This window comes from Anomalospiza imberbis, chromosome 15 (assembly GCF_031753505.1).
Source record: "Anomalospiza imberbis isolate Cuckoo-Finch-1a 21T00152 chromosome 15, ASM3175350v1, whole genome shotgun sequence".
Lineage (NCBI taxonomy): Eukaryota > Metazoa > Chordata > Aves > Passeriformes > Viduidae > Anomalospiza > Anomalospiza imberbis.
In genome coordinates, this window is record NC_089695.1 from 1,298,552 (window position 1) to 1,320,630 (window position 22,079).

The following is a 22,079-nucleotide window of genomic DNA, read 5'->3' on the forward strand; positions in this document are numbered from 1 at the left end:
TTCCCCCCAAAAAGCAGGGAGAGCTTTGGAAAGAGAGCTTTGGGGCAGCAGCAGCAGGAGCAGTCAGCAATAGATATCCCTGCAAGAGCTGAGCCGGGCTGGGGGTGATGGGGCTGTGCTGCCCCCCCTGCTGCCTTGGCAGCTCCCAGAGCAGCTCCAGGGATGTGGTGGGATGTGCTGCTGTTCATGTCCTGGGAGCCTGAAGGCATGGTGCTGTCAAAGCAGGAGATGTGTTACTGTGCAGCAATACGGACTCCAGGGCTTCACTGCAGTTACTCAGTGTCTCCAGGATTTACATCCCCTCTGCCATAAATTAGTGATAGAACAGCCTGGCATCTGTAGTCTGATCTGGTTTTATCCCTTCTCCTCAAGCCTGTCCACTGGGGCTGAGGGTGAGCTCCATGGGATAATCAGATGAAGAGCTCGGCCAGTCCAGAGGCATCACCACTCTGAAAGGAAAGTTCTGTCCAGTGTTAACGCCCTGCCCGTGCTCCAGAGTGCTGTGAGAGCAGAGCAGGGCCCAGGTGGGCAGAGCTGGCACCTGCAGAGTCTGACAGGCCATTCAGAAAAGCACCTCCCTGCTCTCCTGGCATTTGATGATTCCTCCTGAGGATTCATGGAAACATTCCAGCACAGTGGTTTCCAGGCTCAGGAGGAGGAGGGCAGAGCACAGGGGTTTGCCAGAGGATCTCAGGTGCCATTGTGGCACTTGGGGCACATTGGGGCAGAAGGGAGGGGACAGTGCCCCATAAATGCCACCAGAACCAATCCCTGCCCCAGACCAAACCCCTGTCCCTGCCCATTTGGCCTTGACAAGCTGGGGGTCCCCCCCAGAGCAGCACACTGGCCCCTGGAGAAGGGGGTCCCAGCTGAGGTCACCACAGTGCTCCTCCCCTCTCTCTTCCACCCAGGCCTGGTCTCAGCTCTTTGTCCCCGCTGTGCCCTACAACTTTGACAAATTCATGTTTTTCCTTGGTTTGATGCTCTTGTAAATCAGGAACCAGCTGGGAAAGGGCTCCAGGCCTGGCTGGTGATGCAGTTGTGTTCCTTCCTTCCCAGTACAATTTAGTATTCTAGGGCAATTTAAATATTTATTATCAGTGATTAAGGTATTACTGCAGCTTTATTAATCTCATGAGAGAATAAGGAACTGTTAAAGCTTAGTCACAAAAGCAAAGGGCAGAATACAAATGTTGCCAATTGCCATTGATATGGAAAATGCATACGGGGGGCAAACCCTGCTTTTGTGTTGGTGGCACAGTTCAGGTTTGTAACCACTGAACGTGCAAAGAAAAATCCTGCCTCAAACTGGGAGCCTCAGGTTTCAAAGGAAAAACATGAATCGGTTTTCAAGTGGTTTCACCCGCAGGCCTGTCGTGCTGTCAGTGGAGCGCTGTGTTTGGGGGTTCCGTGGTGTGTAACTCCGTGTCCCTTGGCAGGTGGACAGTGCCATGTCCCTGATCCAGGCAGCCAAGAACCTGATGAACGCCGTGGTGCAGACGGTCAAGGCCTCCTACGTGGCGTCCACCAAGTACCAGAAGTCCCAGGGCATGGCCTCCCTCAACCTCCCGGCCGTCTCCTGGAAGATGAAGGCTCCGGAGAAGAAACCCCTGGTGAAGAGGGAGAAACAGGACGAGACCCAGACGAAAATCAAGAGGGCATCCCAGAAGAAGCACGTGAACCCCGTGCAGGCCCTCAGCGAGTTCAAGGCCATGGAGAGTATCTAGAGGAGAGCTCTGGCTCGGGGGTGTTTTTCTCTAGCCCATTACTGCTACTTCCAGAACTCTACTTTTAATACCCTAAGGATTTTTCAAAAATTTACTATTCCTCCAAATGTATTTACTTAATATAATTTTGATAACTTTGTTTAGATTACCTGGGGAGATACTTAAATTTCTAAGTCCTATCAGTATATCTTCAGCCTGCAGAAGTGTGGTAATTTAGATGGCTTTTAGTTTACAAGGGTGGATTTCTAGCTGGAAACTGTTTTTTATAATCTTGCTTTAAATGAAATATTCTATAACCAAAGAGGATTTTACAGTAACACTAACGGTTAACACTAATACTGGATCATGCTACTCAGAGACTCAGTTTTTCGTGGTGATCGAGAGAGAATAATTAGATTTTTTACTCAAAAAAAAAAAAAAATTAATGATAAAGTATTGTATGTGATAGTGGATCTCTGCTGTGGGGGTGGAGAGGGAGCCAGCTCAGAGGAGTTTGAAATTGCAGCAGGCACTGGCTGTGCGAGCACAACTGGAAAACAGCTGGAAAAACGCTCCACGCGTGCCTGGGCCGGGCTCTGCTGAGGATCGTGTTCAGAGCTGGGCTCGGTGGTGCCCTGGGGCCGTGATGCTGCTTTTCCTGGGCTGCCCCGGAGCCCCCTGGGGGTTCCCTGTGCTCCTGGCACCGCTCCCTGCGGACGGGCTCGGCTGCCCGGGGAGCTCCCGGGGCCGATCCCTGCGGGAAGCTCCCGCTGTGGGCGGCCGATCGCTGCCCGGGACACGGACGGGAACCGTAATGCCTGGTTACAAATTACTCATGTATTTTGCTGCGGGACACTAATAAAGTTGCTTTTCCCAGCTGGTGCATTGTGGTGCTGTGAATGGAGCGGGCCCAGCCCGCCCATCGCCCCCCTCGCCATTCGGATGCAAATCAGCTTTGTGCTCGTTCCTCATAATTGCTCTGCATCCCGCCTTGGGCTTCCAGAGGCACCCAGGAAATCGTGTTTGCTCAGGCTGCAATTTCGACTGTACATTATTTGTGATAACTATAGCTACAAGGTATAATTTCGCTGTCTTATTTAAATTTTATGAATTTCGGTGTGTTTCACACGTCCCAGGCGAGCCGAGTGCAGGGAAGCGGTGCCGGCACGGGGCAGCACCGCGGAGCCTCTTCCTGTGGAGCTGGAAAAGCCTGGGCTGGGCTCAGTGTCTAAAATGCAGCTCCATTTTAGAGCTGAACCTTGGCACTGAAATGTTATCATTTTATTTATCTCAATCAGCTCATAATTTACTGTATTAAGGTTATTGCTGTCATGTTACTGTAATGCTGATCATAATTAAGCTAAATAATTTTTGAAATATTTTTGCCAAATGTATTATGTTTTCAAGCATTTTAGCCTCTTGAGTACAGCTATTAAACAGTGGAATAATAGGCTATTTTCATACACCCTTAACATGTAAACAGGCTTGGAGGAGGAGCTGTGCTCCAGTGCCATGTGGGGGTTAACAGGCTGTAGGTCTTCTTTTAGAGATAATTATTAACTGAATTTATACAATATGGGTTTTTTTTCTCCTGGTATTGTCTTAAAGGTGACATTCCCTGGGCTGTTTAGGGAGTACATCCAGTGCCTCCCCCAATACAATCTATTAATGAGCTTTTAAAAATAACCTTTTTTAAGATGTACAGACACATTTACACTTATTTATCTTTTAAATACATGTTAGTTTAATTTATGCTACAACCATTGAGCATCAAGAAATTAAAAGTGGTTCCCCTGGTGAGAGCTACAGCCCCAGGAGGTGCAGGAGCAGCAGGAACGCAGTGGGGACAGGAGGCCAAAAAACCTCAACTCATTTTTGTGTTCAAGAATTGCTCCTCCGGGAATTGCGTTTGGGTTTGGAGCAGAGAAGGGCATCGAGGTGAATCATTCTTGGTGTAGCATTTAATTGCTGCGTTCAGAAGTGCAGCAGCAGCGACTGGAGGGGAGGAAACGCCTCTCCCCTTAGAAGAGAGGGGATTTTGTGTCACGAAATCCCAATTTCAGTAGCTGGGATGCGGCGGTGACACCGGGGCTGCGGAGCGGCGAATCCTGGGGCCGGAGCGGGGACCGGGGCAGGGCAGGGCAGTTCTCATCCCGGAGCGACCCCAGCCCCGGTGCTGCTGCCTCCGGCCCCTCCGGGAGTTCAGCAGCAGCCCGAGAGCCAGGCGGGTCAGGAGTTCCAAACCCAAAAGCGCCGATCCCGAGTCGGGGAATTCGGCCCGGCGTGGGAAAGCGGCGCTGCAGCAGCGGCTCGGCGAGCGGGTCCGGCCGCCAGCGAAGCTGTGACTTTATTAGGGAGCCAGTTGGAGAGAACTGCAGTAATTACTGCTCCGTGTAATTAAGCGCTGGGAAGGGCTCGTGCCGTCGCTCTCGCTGCCGGAGGACGATGCTCGGCTCGGGAGGGAGCGAACGGGCGGGGAGAGCTCCGGGGGTGCTTCAGCCGCTTCCCCCGGCGGGCAGCGAGGAGCCCAAGCCACCTTCCCTTCCCTTCCCTTCCCTTCCCTTCCCTTCCCTTCCCTTCCCTTCCCTTCCCTTCCCTTCCCTTCCCTTCCCTTCCCTTCCCTTCCCTTCCCTTCCCTTCCCTTCCCTTCCCTTCCCTTCCCTTCCCTTCCCAGCTTCCCGCTTCCCTTCGTCCGGGGAGAGGGGGCACCCGCCGTGGCCTCGGCAGGGAGGGGCTGGGGGATTTCCCCACCTGCCACCTGCCCACGGCTGCTCCCCACGGAGCACACGCCGGAGCATTTGCTGGAGAGCTTTTGGGTTTGTTTTGTTGTTTTTTTCTTTGCAGTGATTTGAAGATATTTGGGGTTTGAGGGTTTTTTGTTTGGTTGGGTTTTTTTCTTGTTTTGTTTTGTTTTGTTTATTTTGCAGTGCAGTGGGACAGCAGCTTTGCTGGGTCCGTGCCAGAGCCCGGCAGACCTGGCAGTGCAGGGATCTCAGGAAGATGAACCCACATTATCTTCTAAAGTGTATTAGTGAAACCACATTAAATCCTCAGGAGATCAGTCTTATTCCAGATTTCAAGTGCTCTTAATTCAATTCCGCGGTGAATGGAGCCACGTTGAATTTATGCCGCTTTAATTGTGTGTGAAGTTTCCGTGCCACGATTTAATGGCCGTTAATGAGCGCCTTTCCCACTCCGAGCTCCCTGCTCCCAGCGCCTCTGGGGAAGTGTCGGAGCGGGACAGGAGAGGGGAGCGGGGCACCCCGAGCTGTGTTTGCTTGCACGGCTGCTGGGTCCAACCAGACCACGGCAGCCACACCTCAAACACAAACCTGAGGAGAGAGCAGAAGGGTGGGGAGGTGCGAGTGCATTCGAACCCCCAACAAATGGGTGAGAAAAGGAAAAATCCATTAAGGCACATCAGCTGCTGCAATGGGCTCAGGCCCTGCCTGTGCTGCGGATGGTGGGGGCTGGGGAGTGTCCCAGGGAGCCGCAGCCCGTGGGCTCTGCTCTGAGCCGCTCCCTGCCTAAAGGCTGCCAGGATTTGGGGGGCTCAGGCTGAGCCAGCGCGTCCCTCCTGATGCTTTTGTGGGTGCATGCAGGGGGAAGGAGCAGGAGCTGCTCCTGGCCTGGCCACCTGTGTGACCACAGCGCTTAACGCTTGACCCCTCTTGAAGCTGGAGGAATGGGGGGGCCCTGTTAGCTCCAAAATTCAGGATGGAAGTGCCCGTCCCACCTCCCAGACCTGCACTGGCAGGGGTCCGCTGAGCCCTACCCAAGGTTTCCATCTGCCCCAGGGGCCCCTCCAGCCCTGCCTTGCTCCGTGCCTGCAGGAATTTGGGGAATCCCAGCACAGCGGGGCTGGCTCTGCACGGGCTGGGGCAGGACTGGCTCGGCCCTGGCCCTGGCCCTGGCCCTGGCCCTGGCCCTGGCCCTGGCCCTGCTGGAGGAGGGCCAGGCAGCTGCAGCAGCCCTGTCATTACCCTGGGCTGCGGACCAGCAGCACCGTTGGGGACACAGAGCTGTCATTAGTGGGGACGCCAGCCTGGGCTGGCATCTATGGCAGGGAAAGCAGCCCAGGGCTCGCCTGCACTTCTCTGTCACCCTCAGGGGACACATGGCCATGCACACAGGGGAAGGATGCCCCTCTTTGGCTGCAGCCCCCAAGGCTGAGTCTCGGCCACGGCTGCCCGTGGTGCAGCTCTTGGTGCCCTCCGAGGTTCCATGGCCGTCACCACCTCCCTGTGCGGCTGCCCAGCTGCACTGCCACTGTTTGGACATGACCCCCGAGACCTGCAGGAGCTGCAGAGAGGAGGTGGCTACAGCCCAGGGGTTCCCTCTGGCCACCCTTCCTTGGGCTCCTGCAGACCTGACCCCCTGCAGAGCCTGGAGCCCTTTGGGCAGGGGGACACAGGGTGTGGGTGTGGGGTCCCTGACACCAGCACTGCCCAGGACCTCACGCAGCCTCTGCCCCAGGGGTGCCCTGCCAGGGCCCAGTGCCTCAGGAGCAGCACTGCCAGGAAATTGTTATTTGTTACCATTTTTTGGCCTCCTTTGAGTGCTGCACATCCTTGGCTGTGTCACTCTGCCAGCGTGCGGGAAACGGCCCGGGGGGGTCACCGGGACCAGCACTTCCTGATGCCATCCCAGCCCACAGGGGCCATCCCAGGGCTGGCACTGAGTGGCACTGACCAGGAGCCACCACTTGCTCCCTCCCGAGCTGCCCTGGAAGCCCACAGGCACCTTTCCATCCCCAGGGCTGGCACAGGCCCCCCCAGGGAGTCCCTGTTCAAAAACTTGCCAGGTTTAAGACTTTTAGGAAGAGTGAGTGGGGTTTTGGCTTTGGGGTTGGACAGGGAGGGCTGCTAGTGGTTTTCTCCCTGGCTCATTCCCTAAGGAGGTGTTACACAATCCCCGCCTTAAATCCAGCTGTGACACAGTGACAAAGCCAGGCAGGGCCTGAGAAATCCCTGTGCTGATCCCCTCCAGTTCTGCTAGATCCCTGATTGGCCTGGCATCACTCCAGAGGCTCAGGTTTCCAGCAGAAAAGCCCCTTCCCATCCTTGTCCTGGCTGTTACTAGCAGATTTTTTTTTTTTAACCTACAAAGCAAAACCTTGGCAAGGCTGGCTGGGAATGCATTTCAGATAAAAATAGAAAAAAATATTAATGCCAGCAAAACAGCCTGAAACCCCCCGAAAAAAAGATCAAAAAAGGATCAATCATTATAACCAGCACTGCTGCTTAACAGTGACAAATGACACACTGGTCAAGGGAGCCACAAATATTTGAGCACAAAGCCTGGTGGTTGCAGGGTCACAGAGGGGGATGGATCCGGTGGCATTTGTGCCTATCCCTGGTGGTGGCAGAGCCCTGCAAGGCCCCCACAGAACACCGCTTGTTCCCTTTCTGCAAATCCCAAATTCCCCAGCTGAGCCCCCAGCTTGTTCCCTCCACTGTGCACCTCGTTCTTCCAGCAGTATGCCATGAAAACAAGACATTCCCCACAGCCCAATATATTTTAATAACGAAGTTGTTGGCACGCAGTGCTGGGACCTCATTCAGTCCAGCATTTTATTCCAAAGTGTACCTGCACCCATGCCATCCAAACTTGCTGTCACCCTGGACTCCCTGGAATTGGATAGAACCCCCAGTTTCACCTCAGTTCCTGGATGATGGTGTTTATAGAGCCCAGGAGCTCCCTGAAGTAGCCGTCCTTGTCCCCTTCCCTCTGCTCCTCGGCCGCCAGCTCCTCGTACTCGCTGCGCAGGAGGCTGAGGGTGGTGCCCAGGGCGGGGTCCCCCCGGTAGTGCTCCCTGCAGAAGGCCACCAGGACCCCCACCAGCTTGAGGACCTTCTCGCGGGTGTCGTGCTCGGGCATGGCCAGCAGATTGGGCACCAGGGCACACCAGCCCTGCTCCAGCACCGCCGGCACCAGCTTGACCTGCTGGTACTGCTGGATTTTCTCCTCCATCTGCTCTCCGTGCTGGGAGTCCTCAAGCAGCATCTGTGGGAAGTGGTGGAACACAGATTAATGTCCCTGTCAGAGAGGAACTGCTCCCAGGAGGTGACACAGTAGAGGAGGATGCGTGTCCTGTACCACCTGCCGCGGAGGGGAACTTGCCACAGAAGACCGGACCGACATCGTGTCCTGGCTCCCTGGCCACAGGGGCTGTTTGTCCACCCTGGAGGACTCCCAGGGACTGGGGATTTCTGTGTCACACAACCTGGGAGGGGACTCAGGGGCAGGAAGCTCAGCAGGACTTGTAAAGTCTTTGGTCTGAAGCTTTTTCCTGCTGACGGGTGCCTGCAGCACCTGATGAACGTCATCCCTTGGCTCCGTGCTGCTCCTCCCAGAGATGGGGATCTCAGTCTCCTCCAGCCACAGCCAGACCTTCCCCTCCCAGCCTGGTCCAGAAAACCCCAGTACTGCAGGGGGGGGGATCCCTTACAGGGAGAGAGACCAGCCCAGAGGGGCATGGGGGCCAGGGGGAGGAAGGGAAACTCCCCCACATCACCCCGTGAGCCCTTTGGGGCTCAGGTGGTGGAGAGGCTGTTGATAGCATGAAATTTCCAGACAGGGACATGGAAGGACAGCACCAAGGAGACCTCCCCACTCCTGGTCCTCTTGAGAGCTGCCTGCTGAAGTTCAGGCAGGTTTTGGGGTGAAAAGGAAGGAATGTGGCAGGAGGAGCCGTTCAGAGCACCAGTGACTCCTGATTTGCACTGAGAGCTGCTTTATGATTCCAAACCAATCCATCTGACAGTCACCCAGCCCATCCCAAACCTGCCACCCCAGCTCGGAGGAGCCCCCCAGCACCCAGGGTGCAGCACTCCCAATCCAAAGAGCAGCTAAAGATCGTTAACAGGAACCCAAGAATCTGCCAGGCTGTGCCCGCCCCAGACCCACGGAGGTAGGAACAGATGGGGCTGCCGGAGGGGAGAGCTGGGAAATGGGCAGCAGGATCAAATGGGAATGGTTTGAGTCAAAATGCCTTTGTCTGCTCCTTTCCCATGGAGCTGACAGGATCATGTTAGAGTCAGCACCTGATAAGATTTCAGACCTGCTAAAATAATTTGCACCTTTACAAAGTCTCCTGGAAAATAACTGATTTAACAGAGAGGTGCTGCTCTGCCGTGCCTGCAACCCAGGTATTAGAGCAGCCATAATCCGCAGGGCAAATTGGCCATAAACTGAGCCAGAGTGGATTTAATTCCCATTCTCTGGAGTCGGGGAAACGCACAGACAACAACAAGCCATGGCAAGGAAAGACAGGCTTTAAACTGACACTTAGAGCAGTAATCCAGGGTATTTGAAAATAAAACACGGGACGTGGCGGGCTGGGCTCCAGCGAGGGATGTGCAGCAGGCAAAGGGCTCTCTGGCAGGCAGGGACACAGCAGAGCTGGACTGTCCTTTGGCCTTGGCTGGACACCACAGCCCAGGGCCAGCATTCCCTACGCATGTCCTCAGTGTCCTGCTGTTTAAACATCCTCAGGAGAAAGTGGTGGCAGTGACTTGAAGGCAAAGGTTTCAGCTCCTCTGGGTTCCCCCAGGCAATCATGTGGTGTTAGCCAAGGGGCTGAAGGGGACTCATCCCCACTGATGCTGGGCTGGCTCCTCCTCATCCTCATCCTGTGAGGATGTTGAGGCCTGGCTGGATTTGGGGGTGAAGGTGGGGAGTGCCTGGCCAGGTGCCACCCCAGCCCTCACCTTCTCCACGATGAGGTCGTAGAGCAGTGTTACCACACGGACATGGAGGGGCTCCATTCCCTTCTGCCGGAAGAGGCTCCTGAGCACCTGGAGGCCACCCAGCTTGAGGAACTGCTGCTGGGCATAGGGGAAGTGCCTCAGCATGGAGGACAAAGCGAAGAGAGCCTGGTGGAGAGAGAGAGGGCAATCAGCATGGTGGCCATGGCCACTCCATGTGGCACAGCCCCTCTTGGTGGCACCCCATGGGGACGTGGGACAGACGTTCACGCTCCAGCCCATGAGTGCAGAGCTCCATGGAAAATGCATCCCAGCCTCTCCTTGCGGAGGGACATCTCCAGCAGTCCTGTTTGCAATCCCAATCCTCCCCAGCACTGTGAGGCTGCCAAATCTTGGGTACTTCCATCCAAACCCAGTCTGGGCTGTCACTGAGGGGCCTGTGGCCAGCCCCTGACAGACCCAACCCCATCACTTCTCCCTGTTCACCCCCACAAGGCACAGAGCCTGGCCATGGGATGGGGTGAGGAGTGTCCAGCACCACTAGCAGAGCCTGATCCCTGCGAGGTGATCTGGATGCCGGGGTGATGTCCCCACACCCCCACAGTCAGAGGACAAGGCCATGCTGTCCCCCAGCCCCGGCCCGGGCCCTGTCAGGGTGCAGCCCCACGCGCCACCAGCCAGAGCCCAGCACCCCGCGTGCCCCAGGGGCTTGGCCCGGAGCCCAGGAGGCAATGAGGGGCCAGCCCAGCGCTGCCTGTCACCCTGGCTGGCTCTGACAGCGCCGGGGCGCAGGCACGGCCGGGCCGCCCGGGGCAGGGCCCTGCCCGGCTCCGCGCCGACAGATCCGAGCTGACAGCCGCGTCTTCCCCGCTCCCCTTTGTTTCTATTTTCCATTTTCCTCCTTGCTGCTGGTGGGTTTGAGATGCTGCTGTCTCCCTTTTGAATCGTAGGCCAGAGGACGGCGGAGGGAAGAAATGCACTTTTGGCCTCGCTGCCGTGCAGGGCTGTGAGCACCGGGGCGGAAAAACCACCGGAGCGGGAGCCCGGGGCTGCTGCCCTGTGCAGGATCGGGCTGGGGCACCAGCCTGGCCTTGGGTCCAGTCTGGAGACACAGGACACTGCACACAGCACGGGAACTGGAAATTAAAACCTCTGTCCTCCTGCAAAAGAGGGTACGACCCTTGGAGGTCTCTCACAGCCGTGTGTGAACGTGGACAATGCTGAGCCATCCCTCTCATTTCTGCAGGGGTCAGCACGAGGCACTCAGGTTCACTGGAAAGAACTACTCTGGCTCACAGCAATGCTGTGAGAGCCCCTGCATGCCCAGCCATCCCTCCCCACTCCTAAAGGAGCTCTGGGTTGAGCCACAGGCGCTCCTGGGAGGAGTTTGTGAGCATGGAGCATCCCGTGGGACCTCCTCACATCCATGGCCAAATGCAACGGGGTTCCACAGCTTTCTCCTGTGCCTTTCACTTGCTGGAGGCCTCTTACCAGGGTTAAAGGGAGCATATTTTAGGGAGCTCATTACAGGTGAAAGGAAGAGCCAGTGGTCCCCCCACCCTGCTGGACCCCTCATGCAGGAGGCCCCTATGGGAAACAGGGCTGGGGGTTTGGGAGCAGCCAGGTGGTGTTACAGAGGTGGCATCACACACTAAAGTGAAGGTAATGGGATCTCATGCTCCAGGGAATACAGTAGGGAGAGAGGGAGGGGGCGAGGAAGCCCCCAGCCCGATGGACAGCGCTGCACATTTGGCTTGGGGCTCTTGGTGCTGCTTCTTGCTCCAAAGGCAGGACACGGGGCTGGCTGCAGCAATTAGCTCCTCCAAATGTCACCTCCCATGTTTGTCAGCCTGTGATGGCTGCGCTGCCGTGGGGACCCTCGCCTGTGGCCCCCAGGATCTGTGGCACCGTGCTGTCCCTGCGGGCTGGCAGAGCCACAGCTGGCACTGGGGGGACACCCGCAGAGCCAGGGGAGTGCAGGCTCCACCGGTGCTGCTGAGGTGGTTTGGTACCCAGGGCCCCCTTCTGCACCCCTGGGAGTGAAGCCCACCCAGCCTGGGGGGCAGCGGGGGTCCCACACCCTCCAGATGTCCATGATGTCCTGAGGGTGTTTACACGGAGCTCAGCACAAGCCCAGCTTTGCTCGGAGGTGCAGCCCCACTCCTCACCTTCTTCCTGACAGCCAGGGGCTGTTCTGTGGCCAGGATAACCAGGAGCTTCTGCAGGGCACCCCCCTCGATGGCTTCGATCTGCACTTTGGGGTTGCTGCAGGGGTGAAAGCACAAGGCAGGTCACCAACAGAGTGGGGCAGGGCAAGGAGGGAGGCACCCTGGTCTGGCTTGAACCAGCACTGGGGTGGCAGCAGGACCAGGGCAGGGCCTGTCCCCTGTGCTGGCACTGCTGAGGCCCCTGAGGGCTGTGCCCAGTTCTGGTCCCTCATGGCAAGAAGGACACTGAGGGCTGGAGCGTGCCCAGGGCAGGGAACGGAGCTGGGAAGGGGCTGGAGCCCCAGGAGAGGCTGAGGGAGCTGCAAAGGGGCTCAGCCTGGAGAAAAGGAGGCTCAGGGGGGACCTTGTGGCTCTGCACAACTCCTGACAGGAGGGGACAGCCGGGGGCGTCGGGCTCTGCTCCCAGGGAACAGGGACAGGAGGAGAGGGAACGGCCTCAGGCTGGGCCAGGGCAGGCTCAGGGTGGACACCAGCAGGAATTTCCCCATGGAAAGGGTGCTCAGGCACTGGGAGGAGCTGCCCAGGGGGGTTTGGAGTGTCCATCCCTGGAGGTGTCCCAGGAACACCTGGAGGTGGCACTGAGTGCTCTGGGCTGGGGACAAGGTGGGGATCAGGCACGGCTGGGACTCGATGGTCTGGGAGGGATTTTCCAACTTCAGTGGTTCTATTTAATTCTATTTCCACCCCACAGTGTAACAAGAGTCAATCCAACCGATCCCAAAACAAAACCCCCCAGCTCCCACCAATGCTGGCTCATGGTTATGGAGAAGGTACAGACCCTGCAGCCATCCCAAACACGCCTGAAGGGAAGGCAGCAGGTGTGGGGAGGGCACTGGGTCACCTGGGCCTTCCCACCACATCCCCCATCCCACCTGGCTTCCTCTAGCAAGGAGCCCTCCCCTGTGGCTCCCTGGTTCCATGAATCCTCTCACTCCACATCACATCCACTCCTGAACAGCCTTCATATTCCAGTTCCTGCTTCCCCCTCTCCTCACTTGCTGCGAGCGTGCTGCTCACCCACACACGCCTCACAGCAAGAGCTCCTCTCCAAGGACTGCTGTGGATAAATCCACTCTCCCACCTGCCAGGGCAGCCTGATACCTCAGGTCAGGATGCCAGCAGCTGCCCAGGGACAGACAGACACACAGACACACAGACAGACCAACCACACTGACACATTAAAAGCCCACTTCTAATGCATCTTGGAAGGTGGTGGAGCCATCAGACCCTCCAGGCTCCCTCCTCGGCAGGGCTTTCGGAGTCAGGGCAAGCGTGCCAGCTGTCCGATCCCTGATCCCGGCGCTCTCACGCTCCAGGAGCAGCTCCAGCACTGCAGCCTTTGCTGGGCTCTGAAGCAGCAATGGCCCCGTTCCAGCCAAAGGTCACCGGCCCCGCTAGAGCACCCACAGCTCCCGCTGCTCCCAGGGAGCGGCTGCAGCAGCCACGGCCCAGCCCCTCCGTGAAACAAGAGACACAGAGGCAGGCAGGGTCATAAAGAAACAAAACCAGAGACAAATGGAGCTGGGCAAGGAGCAGCTTGGAGTTAAAACCATTGCTCAGAGCAAATCTGGTGTGGGACTTCCCAGATGGCAATGCCTGACTTCCCAGGCTGACCTCAGGGCAGGAAAAGGGCGTTTGTTGAAAGCCACCTTTGATTTCTCCCTCCTCACTTGCTGCAGCAGACATCCAGGCACAGCTATGGCACAGGCACCCTGCTGAGGTGGGGGCATCTGTGACCTGCCCAGACAGGGCAGGAGGGAGAAAGAACAAACCCAGGAGCAGATCAGCCTGCAGATGAGATTTTTGCAGCACAATTCTCAGACCCCCTTGTACCAGCCCTGCAGCATCCCTGGAAGCAAAGCAGCTTCTGCAGTGCCTGGGTCAGGTGGGACCTGACACATCCACCATGAGGAGTCCATCCCCAACTCCCCCATGCCAGGAGGTGCAGAAGGGTCTCCTCCTGCAAAAACAGGATGTGATTTTCCACCCAAATATGCTGTGCAATGATCCTTCGATGGCATCCCTGACTGGCCTGGGCACTGATTTGGGGAGTCAACAGAGGCAAACAGCACAAGCTCTAAAACCTCAGCCGTCCCCAGGCTCCTCCTGGGCCCAAAGTAATTTCCCTCAGCCCACAACTGGGGCTCTCATTCAGCTCCAGCCAAACCTGCAGCCACAGCCATGGCCCCAACAGCATGTGGTCCAAAAGTCTGATGCCATTTCATGTGCAAGTCCCTCTGGGCAATGGAGACCAGACAAGTGCAGAAGCAGCTTGCAGGAAGGCAATTTGCTGAGTAGAAGTGCACTGAAAGGACAATCCCCTGCCTGGAGACCTCCTGGTGCCATTCAAGGAGAACTGCACATTTGGGATATCCAAGCTCTTTCGCCACATCTCTCTAAAATAAATAATAAAAACTCTTACAGCAAGAGACACAACTGAGAAATTGGTATGCCTTTAATACTTGGCTGGTCACCTGGAGGATTTGATCTAATTAAAATCTCTGAACCATGGAGCTTTTGCCAAGGAGCAGCTCCAGAGGTGAGGGTGCTTTCCTGGCTGGTGGGTGTGCTGCTCGCTTCTCAATGCTCCTGTTGCTCTGTCTCTGCTATCAATGGTCCTGGCTTCAAACTAACAAAAAAGCTCATTTGAAGGTTTGGAAAACTCAGCAGAGATCTGTACAAATTACACTGTCAAACCCAGGGAAAAGCAGCCTGAACAAAATAAACACAATGAGACAGACTGGAGCGCTCGCATGGGAAATTCAGCCATGCTAATCTGTTAATGGAGACAGGATGGTGGCATCTGCAACAAAATTCACTGAAATGGGAGTCTGAGGCTGGGCCAGGGCTGGGCCAGCCTATGGTGACATCCCATAATGCTGCAGTGATGGCACAGGTTTGGGTGTGCTGCACTGATGAGATTAACCAGCCCCTGTCCCGGGTGAGGAACAGCCACAGGCTGCAGGGACTCAACACGAGCCCCACGCAGCTTCCCAGAAGAGACCCCGATGTCCGAACAGCCCCACTTTGCCCTGGGGTGGCCCAGCCTGGCTGTGGGGTCACAGCACATCCCCTCTAGATGTGGCCCCCGCTGCACATCTGAGCTCCTTGTGCCTCCCAGCCATGCTGCCCACATTCTGTGCATTTTCACTGGCAACTCCTGGCATGGAAGCAGTTCCCACTTTGCAGTCAAAGGGGTTTTTCAAGAGTACTCTCTGCTAAGAGACACCCTTGTTCCACTCCTCCTAGGACGACCCCAAGTGCACAAATTTAGGAGAGACTTCTCAAAGTTTTTGCAGACTGCACATGCGATGGGTGTGGGAAGACTGAAAAGCTGCAACACAGCCCTGAGGCGACAGCAGCTCTGGAGTTAGGTGGGAACTTACAATAAGGCAGCAAAATTAGATTTAAATTAAAAAAAAAAGCAAGCCAAGTGGTGCGGAGGGATCCAGGGATTTGGAGGCACAGAGCAGGGCAGGCAGGCAAATGCCCTCATCTCTGCTGCTCTGAAAAGGACACACACAGAATATTTATTTCATGGCCTGCTTGTTGCAGAAACTGCATGAGACCTTGGGAAGGAATGGGTGACCTCCTCTCCTGGGCATCCTGCTGAAGCCAGGTGGGGAAGGACCAAGCAGGGGTGTGGAAGGGAGTGGGATGGAGGGGCTGTCCCTGCCTGGGTGCTGGCACAGCGCTCCTCCTGCCCTGGCATCGCCCCGGGCACAGGGAGCGGAGGCTGCAGAGCTGAGCTCTGATGAAAGCCCCGGTGCTGGTGCAAAGGCATGATAATCACCGGGCTAGACGGGGCTTAATGGGTCTCTTCTCTGCTCAGAACCGGCGCTCTGCGGTGCCGCCTGGGAAATCAAAGCCGGGGATCAAAGTCTGTAAGTCTGTGAAACAGCCTAAAAAATTTAGTGTAGTCTATTTAGCTTGTGCTGTAACCTGAGGACCAGAAACAGGCAGCAAGGCAGCATTGCTTACCTTGCCCTCCCCCTCTTTCCCTTCCCCTCCCTGGTTTTCAGTCCAAAATCTGTTAATGGAGAAAACAAGAGCGAACCAGCAGGACTGAAATGTGCCTTGTCTGGCTCCTGGGGCTCTCAAACCCTCACACCTGGGTCACAGTTTGACAGGCAATGGAAAAGGTCATTTCCCTGAGCCCTGAAAACAAAGCAACACAACCAGGGTCACACTTGAAAAGGCCAGTGACTTCTTCATCCTTCTCAGTGTTTGGAGGATTTCTGACAGCTCTTGTAAGCACAGTCATGTTAAAATTGTTTGACAAATAATAGATAGAGAGATAAAACAGATAATTACAGTGTCAGTAATTCCATCCTGAACTAGAGCTGTAAATCTGCGACTGAACAAGGGCAGAAAAGAGAGGCAGGGTGATCAGCAGCTCATTAATACTTGCATGACTGAATTTAAGATTGCAGGTTTGAGAATAAAAAAAAATAAAAGCATTAAAACAGTTCAAGTGAGAAGCAACACACAAGGAGAACACAGCTTCCTTCTGCATTCCAAGCTCTGGCTATGAACTATCCCTGTGGGAAATGACCATGGAGCAGCTGCAGTGAGCCAGATGGCTCTGAATCCATGACTTCCCAGGTATCCACATCTCCTTCCAAACTTCCTAGCTTCCTTCCTAAAGAGGAGGATAACTGGGACAACTCTGTATCAACAGCCCTACAGCCTCCTTGCCCTCCAAAATGATCCCCTGGCTCTGCCAGTAAATGACACGTAAGCACAGGGTGGGTGAATCCCTTACAAAACACACATTTAACTGAGGCTTTCCAGAGTCCAAAGCTATGGAAAAGGACATTTGCATGCACAATATGAGATACAGGATAATAAAATTACCCCAATGCCACCAAGGCTGCCTGACTACTGGAGGGAGGGATGAAGGAGGAGGGATGAGGCACAGTCACCCCCAGAGCCTCCCACAAGGGCCGCATGCAGCAGAATTGGCCTAAAAATCCTCTTCTTCAAGAACCAGCTCAGACCTGAGTTTATCACAGACAAAGGCCTTCAGAGATAGGACTTAAGGAGATTAAAAACCACCCAGAAAAATGGAGCCCTAAGTCGTTGCACCGATCAAAATACAGCAGAGAAGAAAGCAGGGGTGAGGGGGGAAAACCTGACAAAAGGAAAACTAGGTTTCAATAGGCAACACAATACAACAATTTCATATGAAAGATGTGAAGCATGAAAGAGATGTTAGATGTTCAAAAACCCAGAATATAGGAGAGATATAAAAAAAATCCCCAAGAAGATGAAAATCTCCACTTCAATGCAATGCTGCCTTCTCACTTTCTGCCAAGCCAGGCGCTCGCCGCCGTGGCGGGGGAGCAGCAGCGTCCCTGGGAGAGCACCACGGCTGCCTGTGACCTCCTGGATTACAGGGACACAGCACGGCCTTTAATGAGCAATTAGGTGATGGAGTATTTGTTGCTAAGAGGAGAACAGAACTGCAGAGAAGAAATAGGAGCTGAGTATGTGGCTGTGTGATCTGATGGGCTGATGTGGTACTCAAAGCTGGGAGCATGAATCATCCCAGAGACACAGGAACAGCACGGCAGGGACCTGGGAAAAGCTGGGGGAACCTTGGCTTGGCTTCCAACCACAAATCTGTGTCCCAGGCAAGAGAGAGGTGGGCTTCTTGTGAGCCCTCCAGCATCCCTCTGAAAGCAAGAGGGCTGTAACATGCCATTAGAGAGCCCCAGGCTCCCTGGGAGCACAGTGCCATCGGGTTTAACTGGGAACACGCTGCTCCCAGGCACACCATGGAAGTGGGAATTACCTCGTGCGAGCTCCTGGCCCTTTGCAGTCACAATGTGAGCTGGAAGTGCAGAGCTTGGTGTGGTCAGGAGCCACTGGGAGCCCTGGACCCACTGGGAGCCCTGCAGGGAGGAGCCCCAGCTCACCTGAGCCCAGGCAGGGCAAGTTAAGTGTTTAGAACAGGAAAAAATCCGAGGAGCTGTGATGCCCCAACGCAGCGTAACAGATGGATAATTGGATTTATACAAAGAGCTGTAAAATAAAATAATTAAATAAAAATACAGAGTAACAAATCTGCTGCAGCAAGACACCTTGCAGCCCTGCAGAAAGCCCCTGCAGCTGGGACCCAGCATTCCAGGTGTGGGATACAGGAGCTGGGGCACTTGTGCGAGTCAGCAGAATCAAGGAGTTGCCCAAAGCACAGAGGAAGCAATGGGAACACGGGAACTGAGCTGAGTCCCCTCCTCTTCCTCACCTCTCTAGGGAGCAGAGTAGACTGAATACCAACTCTGGCAGTAAAATCTCAGGTGCCAGAACAAAAGCAATCACACCAGATTGCTCTGCTGAACACACACCAACAACAAACTGACTGGCTATATTTACAGCCGTAGGAAAAAATGGTCCCACAAAACCAGATAGGAGATCACAGACAGCCCCAAAGCGAGCCCAGGCAGGAATCTCACTGCCCCAGCAGGAGTGAGGCCTCCAAGGACACCCCCAGAGCCCTTCTTTTCTCCCGACCCTTGGCTTTGCCAGCTCTGAGCTGTATTTCAGTGCCAGCATGAACCCCTGGCTCCAAGGACACCAGAGCTTTCCCTGACCCTCACTGGGCTGCTCCAGGGGGAATTTGCACCTGGAGCACCCAGACACCAGGGCAAGTAGGGAGGGCAGCTTCAAGAGCCTGAGCTAACAGCTCAGCTTCTATGGGTTTAATCAACACTCCACAGACTATTTTATGAAAAAAAGCAAAGGTTTGGGGATTTTCAGGACGATTGCCTGATGGTGCCATGTCAGCACCATCAAGGTCAGTCTGTTCTGATGGTGAAGGATGGGCTGTGCAGGCCACTCTGAGGGTTTGTCACCCCTCTGTGACACAAGGGCTGGACTAGGTGACTCGTGTCCCACCTGCAGTGGTCACAGGAGCAGCATGAGCTCTCTTCCAGCTCGGCGTGGTGAATGATTGATCCTTTCACGTAGGTACAGGCAAGTGCTCCACAGTGCATGGAGAAAGGCATCCCAGGAAATCCCCCCGGTGTTCAATCACCCCAACTGATGCTTTGTTTCTGAGGGTAAATCAACCATATGGCTCCGTGTGCCACACTTACAAAACACTCCCCGTGGATTCCTGAAAGCCTGGTATTTACTGTAGGTCAGACAGGGATCGGTGCTGGGGGATGGGCTATGTTTCATCGGAGGCTACATTAATAAAAATGAGGAGATGCTCTCCAAGTGTGAGCAGAACTCATTTATTTCTGTGCCATTTTAGCCAGAGCCCTCAAAAATTGTGTTGATTTCTTTTTTAAAAAATCCCAACACAGCAAGAAAGAAGAACAACAGTGCAGGATTAATACCACGGCCTCGAGCTCATCCCGTGGTGTTCATCACAGAGCCTTCCAAGCACCCCCTGGTTTATAGATGGGGAGACTGAAGTGCTCCCAGGAGCGTTGTCAGCTGCCTCAGGGTGCGAGTGTGAGTGCTGGCTGCTGCCTGCCTGCTCCTCCTCTTCCTCACACTCCCGTTCTCCGCACGCCTCGTCCCTGCCGGCTCCCGCTGGGAAGTGGTCCGGGATGGCGGCAGAGCACCCAAGGTCCTTCCCAGCCCTTTGCTGCTGCTGCAGGACCCCAGCGAGCCCCTCAGACCCCGCAGAGGGGCAGCTTTGCACACAATTCTGTCCCCGAGCATGCTGAATCACTCTGGGCATCATTCCAGGCACGCCAAATCACTCGGATATTTCAACAAAACCTATTCACACGCCTTAGGTGAGATGAAAACACTGCAAAAAGCTGTCTGAAAGCACCACAAGAGCCTCGCTCGGAACGCTCGGGCTCCGCGGTGCCGATGTGACACATCCCACTAATCATCCCGAGAGATGCTAAAGGGGGCCCGAGGCTGAGCCCTTCCATTGTTACTCGCTTTATTTGTTCGCTTGCTCATTTGAGCTGATTTTTCTTTAAGACAAGTGCTAATAATATCAAAAACCCGAGGAAGCCTTTGCCTGGCGCGTTCCTGCTGGGAATGCCAGCGGAGCGCAGGCACTCCGCAGCTCTTCCCGAGACACAAAGCGAAGTGTGAGAACAGGCATTTCACTCCTCTCCCTTGCAGCAGCAGCTCGGCGCAGCCCTGTCCTATTTTCACCCTGCCATCTGCTCGCCGCTCCTCCCGTCCCCGGGCAGGCAGAGCGCTGCTCCGAGCCGAGCCTCCCTCCGCTCCCGGCCGTGCCCCGCCGCAGCCCGGCTAGCACGGCGGGAGGGAGGGAGGGATGCTCCTCAAACACCCATCCGCTCGTGGCTGCCGAGCCTCATCCCGGCCCGTGCCACTCCTTGGCAGGCCAGGGAAGATGCTGGAGCCAGCCCACTGCCGTGTCACTCTGGCTCTTCCCGGCCCCAGCGGGTTTAATGGTGCTATTAGAATCGTTTTAGTCGATACACGTAGGTTTGTTTCACTGAGTCATGACTCAGTACCAAGACTTTGCTCCATTTACAAAAGCAAATCACCATCTTGCAAATGCCAAGCAGAGATTTCAGCTCCAAAAGTGAAGCCTGGGGAATGCTTCCAGCCAGAGGGAGAATGGAAAACTGCACCTGCAAAAGCTAGGAAACCTTTTTTTCATTTATCTTGTGTTGATAAACAGAGAGGATATCCTGTGGAATACCAGCTCCTGAAGAAACCTGATGAGCTCATTCTACATCAAGTGACTTAATCATGGATTAATAGAGGGGAGAGCAACAGTAGGAGATGCCACGGGACCAGGGACTGCAACACAACCCACAGATAATTCCAGCCAGTTCCTAGGTGGGAAGCCCTCGAGGAAAACTTGGGAGCCACAGAGAGCACCAGCAATTCTTTCTGCTTTCTGATTCATCCCTACTCACCCACCCACATGCCACGGCAGAGGAGGCTGTAACTGCTACATTTAGGATGACATTTAAAAATCAAGGTTGTGCTGCTGATGGTCATTAAAAATCCCACAGCGTTTTTCAGAAACAAGTGGGTACTCACATCAGTGTTCCTGCCAAGTATCAGCACAGCAGTCATTTTTTCTAGCAACTTCAGTTAAAAGATAAAAGAAAACTGTGCCCACCTAAAATTACTGTTATTAGTGTTGCTGTTGGGTTTTAAACATTCACTATATACCTTTACATTTCCTAAATACAAATGAAGAAGAAAACACTTCCCCGAACCTTTCCAAGTGTCAGATTCATCTCTGTTAACATCAGACAGCTACAATTAAGACATCCAGCCCATAAAAGCTGCCTGGGCTCCCTCAGTAACGCGTCCTGACCTGTGGTCTGCATGTCCCTGGAGAGCCTGTGTCTGTTTTTCCATGGGCCTTGCCCTGGCTAACCCAGAGAGGCAAATCCACTGCCCAGAGCATTAGGGTCACTCTAAAGGGGGCTGCATCTGTTCTGAAAAGCACCTGAGGAATTCAAGGTCAGCAGCAGCGAGCAGAAAAGATGATTTGTCTAATGGGAGATGGGGCTGCCTTTGACTCCTGCCTTAGCTGGAAGGATTTGCCAGTTGGAGGATTCCCCGTCCCTGGCTGGATAGCCAGCTCAGGTGGACACTCGTGTAGGAGCACTGAAGCTGGGTGACACAGATCCCATCTTGAGAGAGGGGGTGAAGGAAACACCTATGAATGCCTGAATCAAGCTCTCAAAGAGCCAAAATGATCAAGGTAGTTAATCAAATACAGGAATAACTCAAAGGATTCATATGCAGGTGTAAGAAACAAGGCCATGGCAGGTACCAGAGCTGAACTGGGTGCTCAGGAAGAGTGGGAGCAGGGAGAGAAGCACCTCCAGGAGGGAAGATTCTGCATAAAAGATGCAGTGGAATAAGATAATTATGCAGGAGGAAGAGAATGTCAGCAGCGTGCCCTACATCACTGATGGATGGAGAGAGCAGATACCTTGACAAAGAAATCCAAGGTGCTAAGTAAGATTTAATGACCCTGAAGGCAAAGACAAAAAGCCCTCCTTTGCCGCAGTGGAGGAGGGAGTGGACAGAAAGCCTCAGCCTGGCAAGGGAAGGGTTAGGAAAAGGCCAAAGATCGTGAGATGAACAACATCTCTGCAAGGGGGAGCATCCAGGCAGGTTGTGCCAGGCAGGAGAGAAGGGCTCCATCCCTAGGGCAGAAGAAAGCTCCGAGAGCTGAGCGTGGTTGTGGAAGCTGAGCTGCCTGCATCCAGGAACAGCTTGAAGGTGAAGGAGGAAGCAGGTTCAATTCATTCCACGCTCTGGAACTGTGGAAAGACATACGCCAGGCAAATGTGAGTTGTGATGATCACTTCCCACTGCTAGACTCCGCTAGGAGAGGACGGGAGGTGACACCACCAGGAGTTCACACATGTGCTGCGAAGGCGCAGGAGGAGCCAGGCCTTGCCAGTAATTGCTGGGGTGTGAAAGCCAGGCTGACTGCAGCCTCGTAAACAAATCTGGCT

The 22,079-nt window shown here is 54.8% G+C and overlaps 2 protein-coding genes across 12 annotated transcripts in view; one reads left to right on the top strand and one right to left on the bottom strand.

Annotated features, from left to right (window-relative positions):
- The window catches only part of CTNNA1 (catenin alpha 1), a 118,218-nt gene extending 115,636 nt beyond the window's left edge, over positions 1-2,582 (top strand). For all 5 annotated transcript variants that reach the window (XM_068205494.1, XM_068205496.1, XM_068205495.1 and 2 more), the window contains one exon: positions 1,440-2,582. In XM_068205494.1, coding sequence (XP_068061595.1) covers positions 1,440-1,727 — 288 coding nt within the window. In that variant the 3' untranslated portion in view covers positions 1,728-2,582. The remainder of the gene's footprint in view (positions 1-1,439) is intronic.
- Positions 2,583-7,261: 4,679 nt separating this feature from the next.
- SIL1 (SIL1 nucleotide exchange factor) overlaps positions 7,262-22,079 on the bottom strand; it is a 92,547-nt gene continuing 77,729 nt past the window's right edge. For all 7 annotated transcript variants that reach the window (XM_068205449.1, XM_068205450.1, XM_068205446.1 and 4 more), the window contains 3 exons: positions 11,584-11,680; positions 9,419-9,583; positions 7,262-7,712 (listed from right to left, as the gene is read on the bottom strand). In XM_068205449.1, the coding sequence (XP_068061550.1) occupies positions 7,362-7,712; positions 9,419-9,583; positions 11,584-11,680 (613 nt within the window). In that variant the 3' untranslated portion in view covers positions 7,262-7,361. The remainder of the gene's footprint in view (positions 7,713-9,418; positions 9,584-11,583; positions 11,681-22,079) is intronic.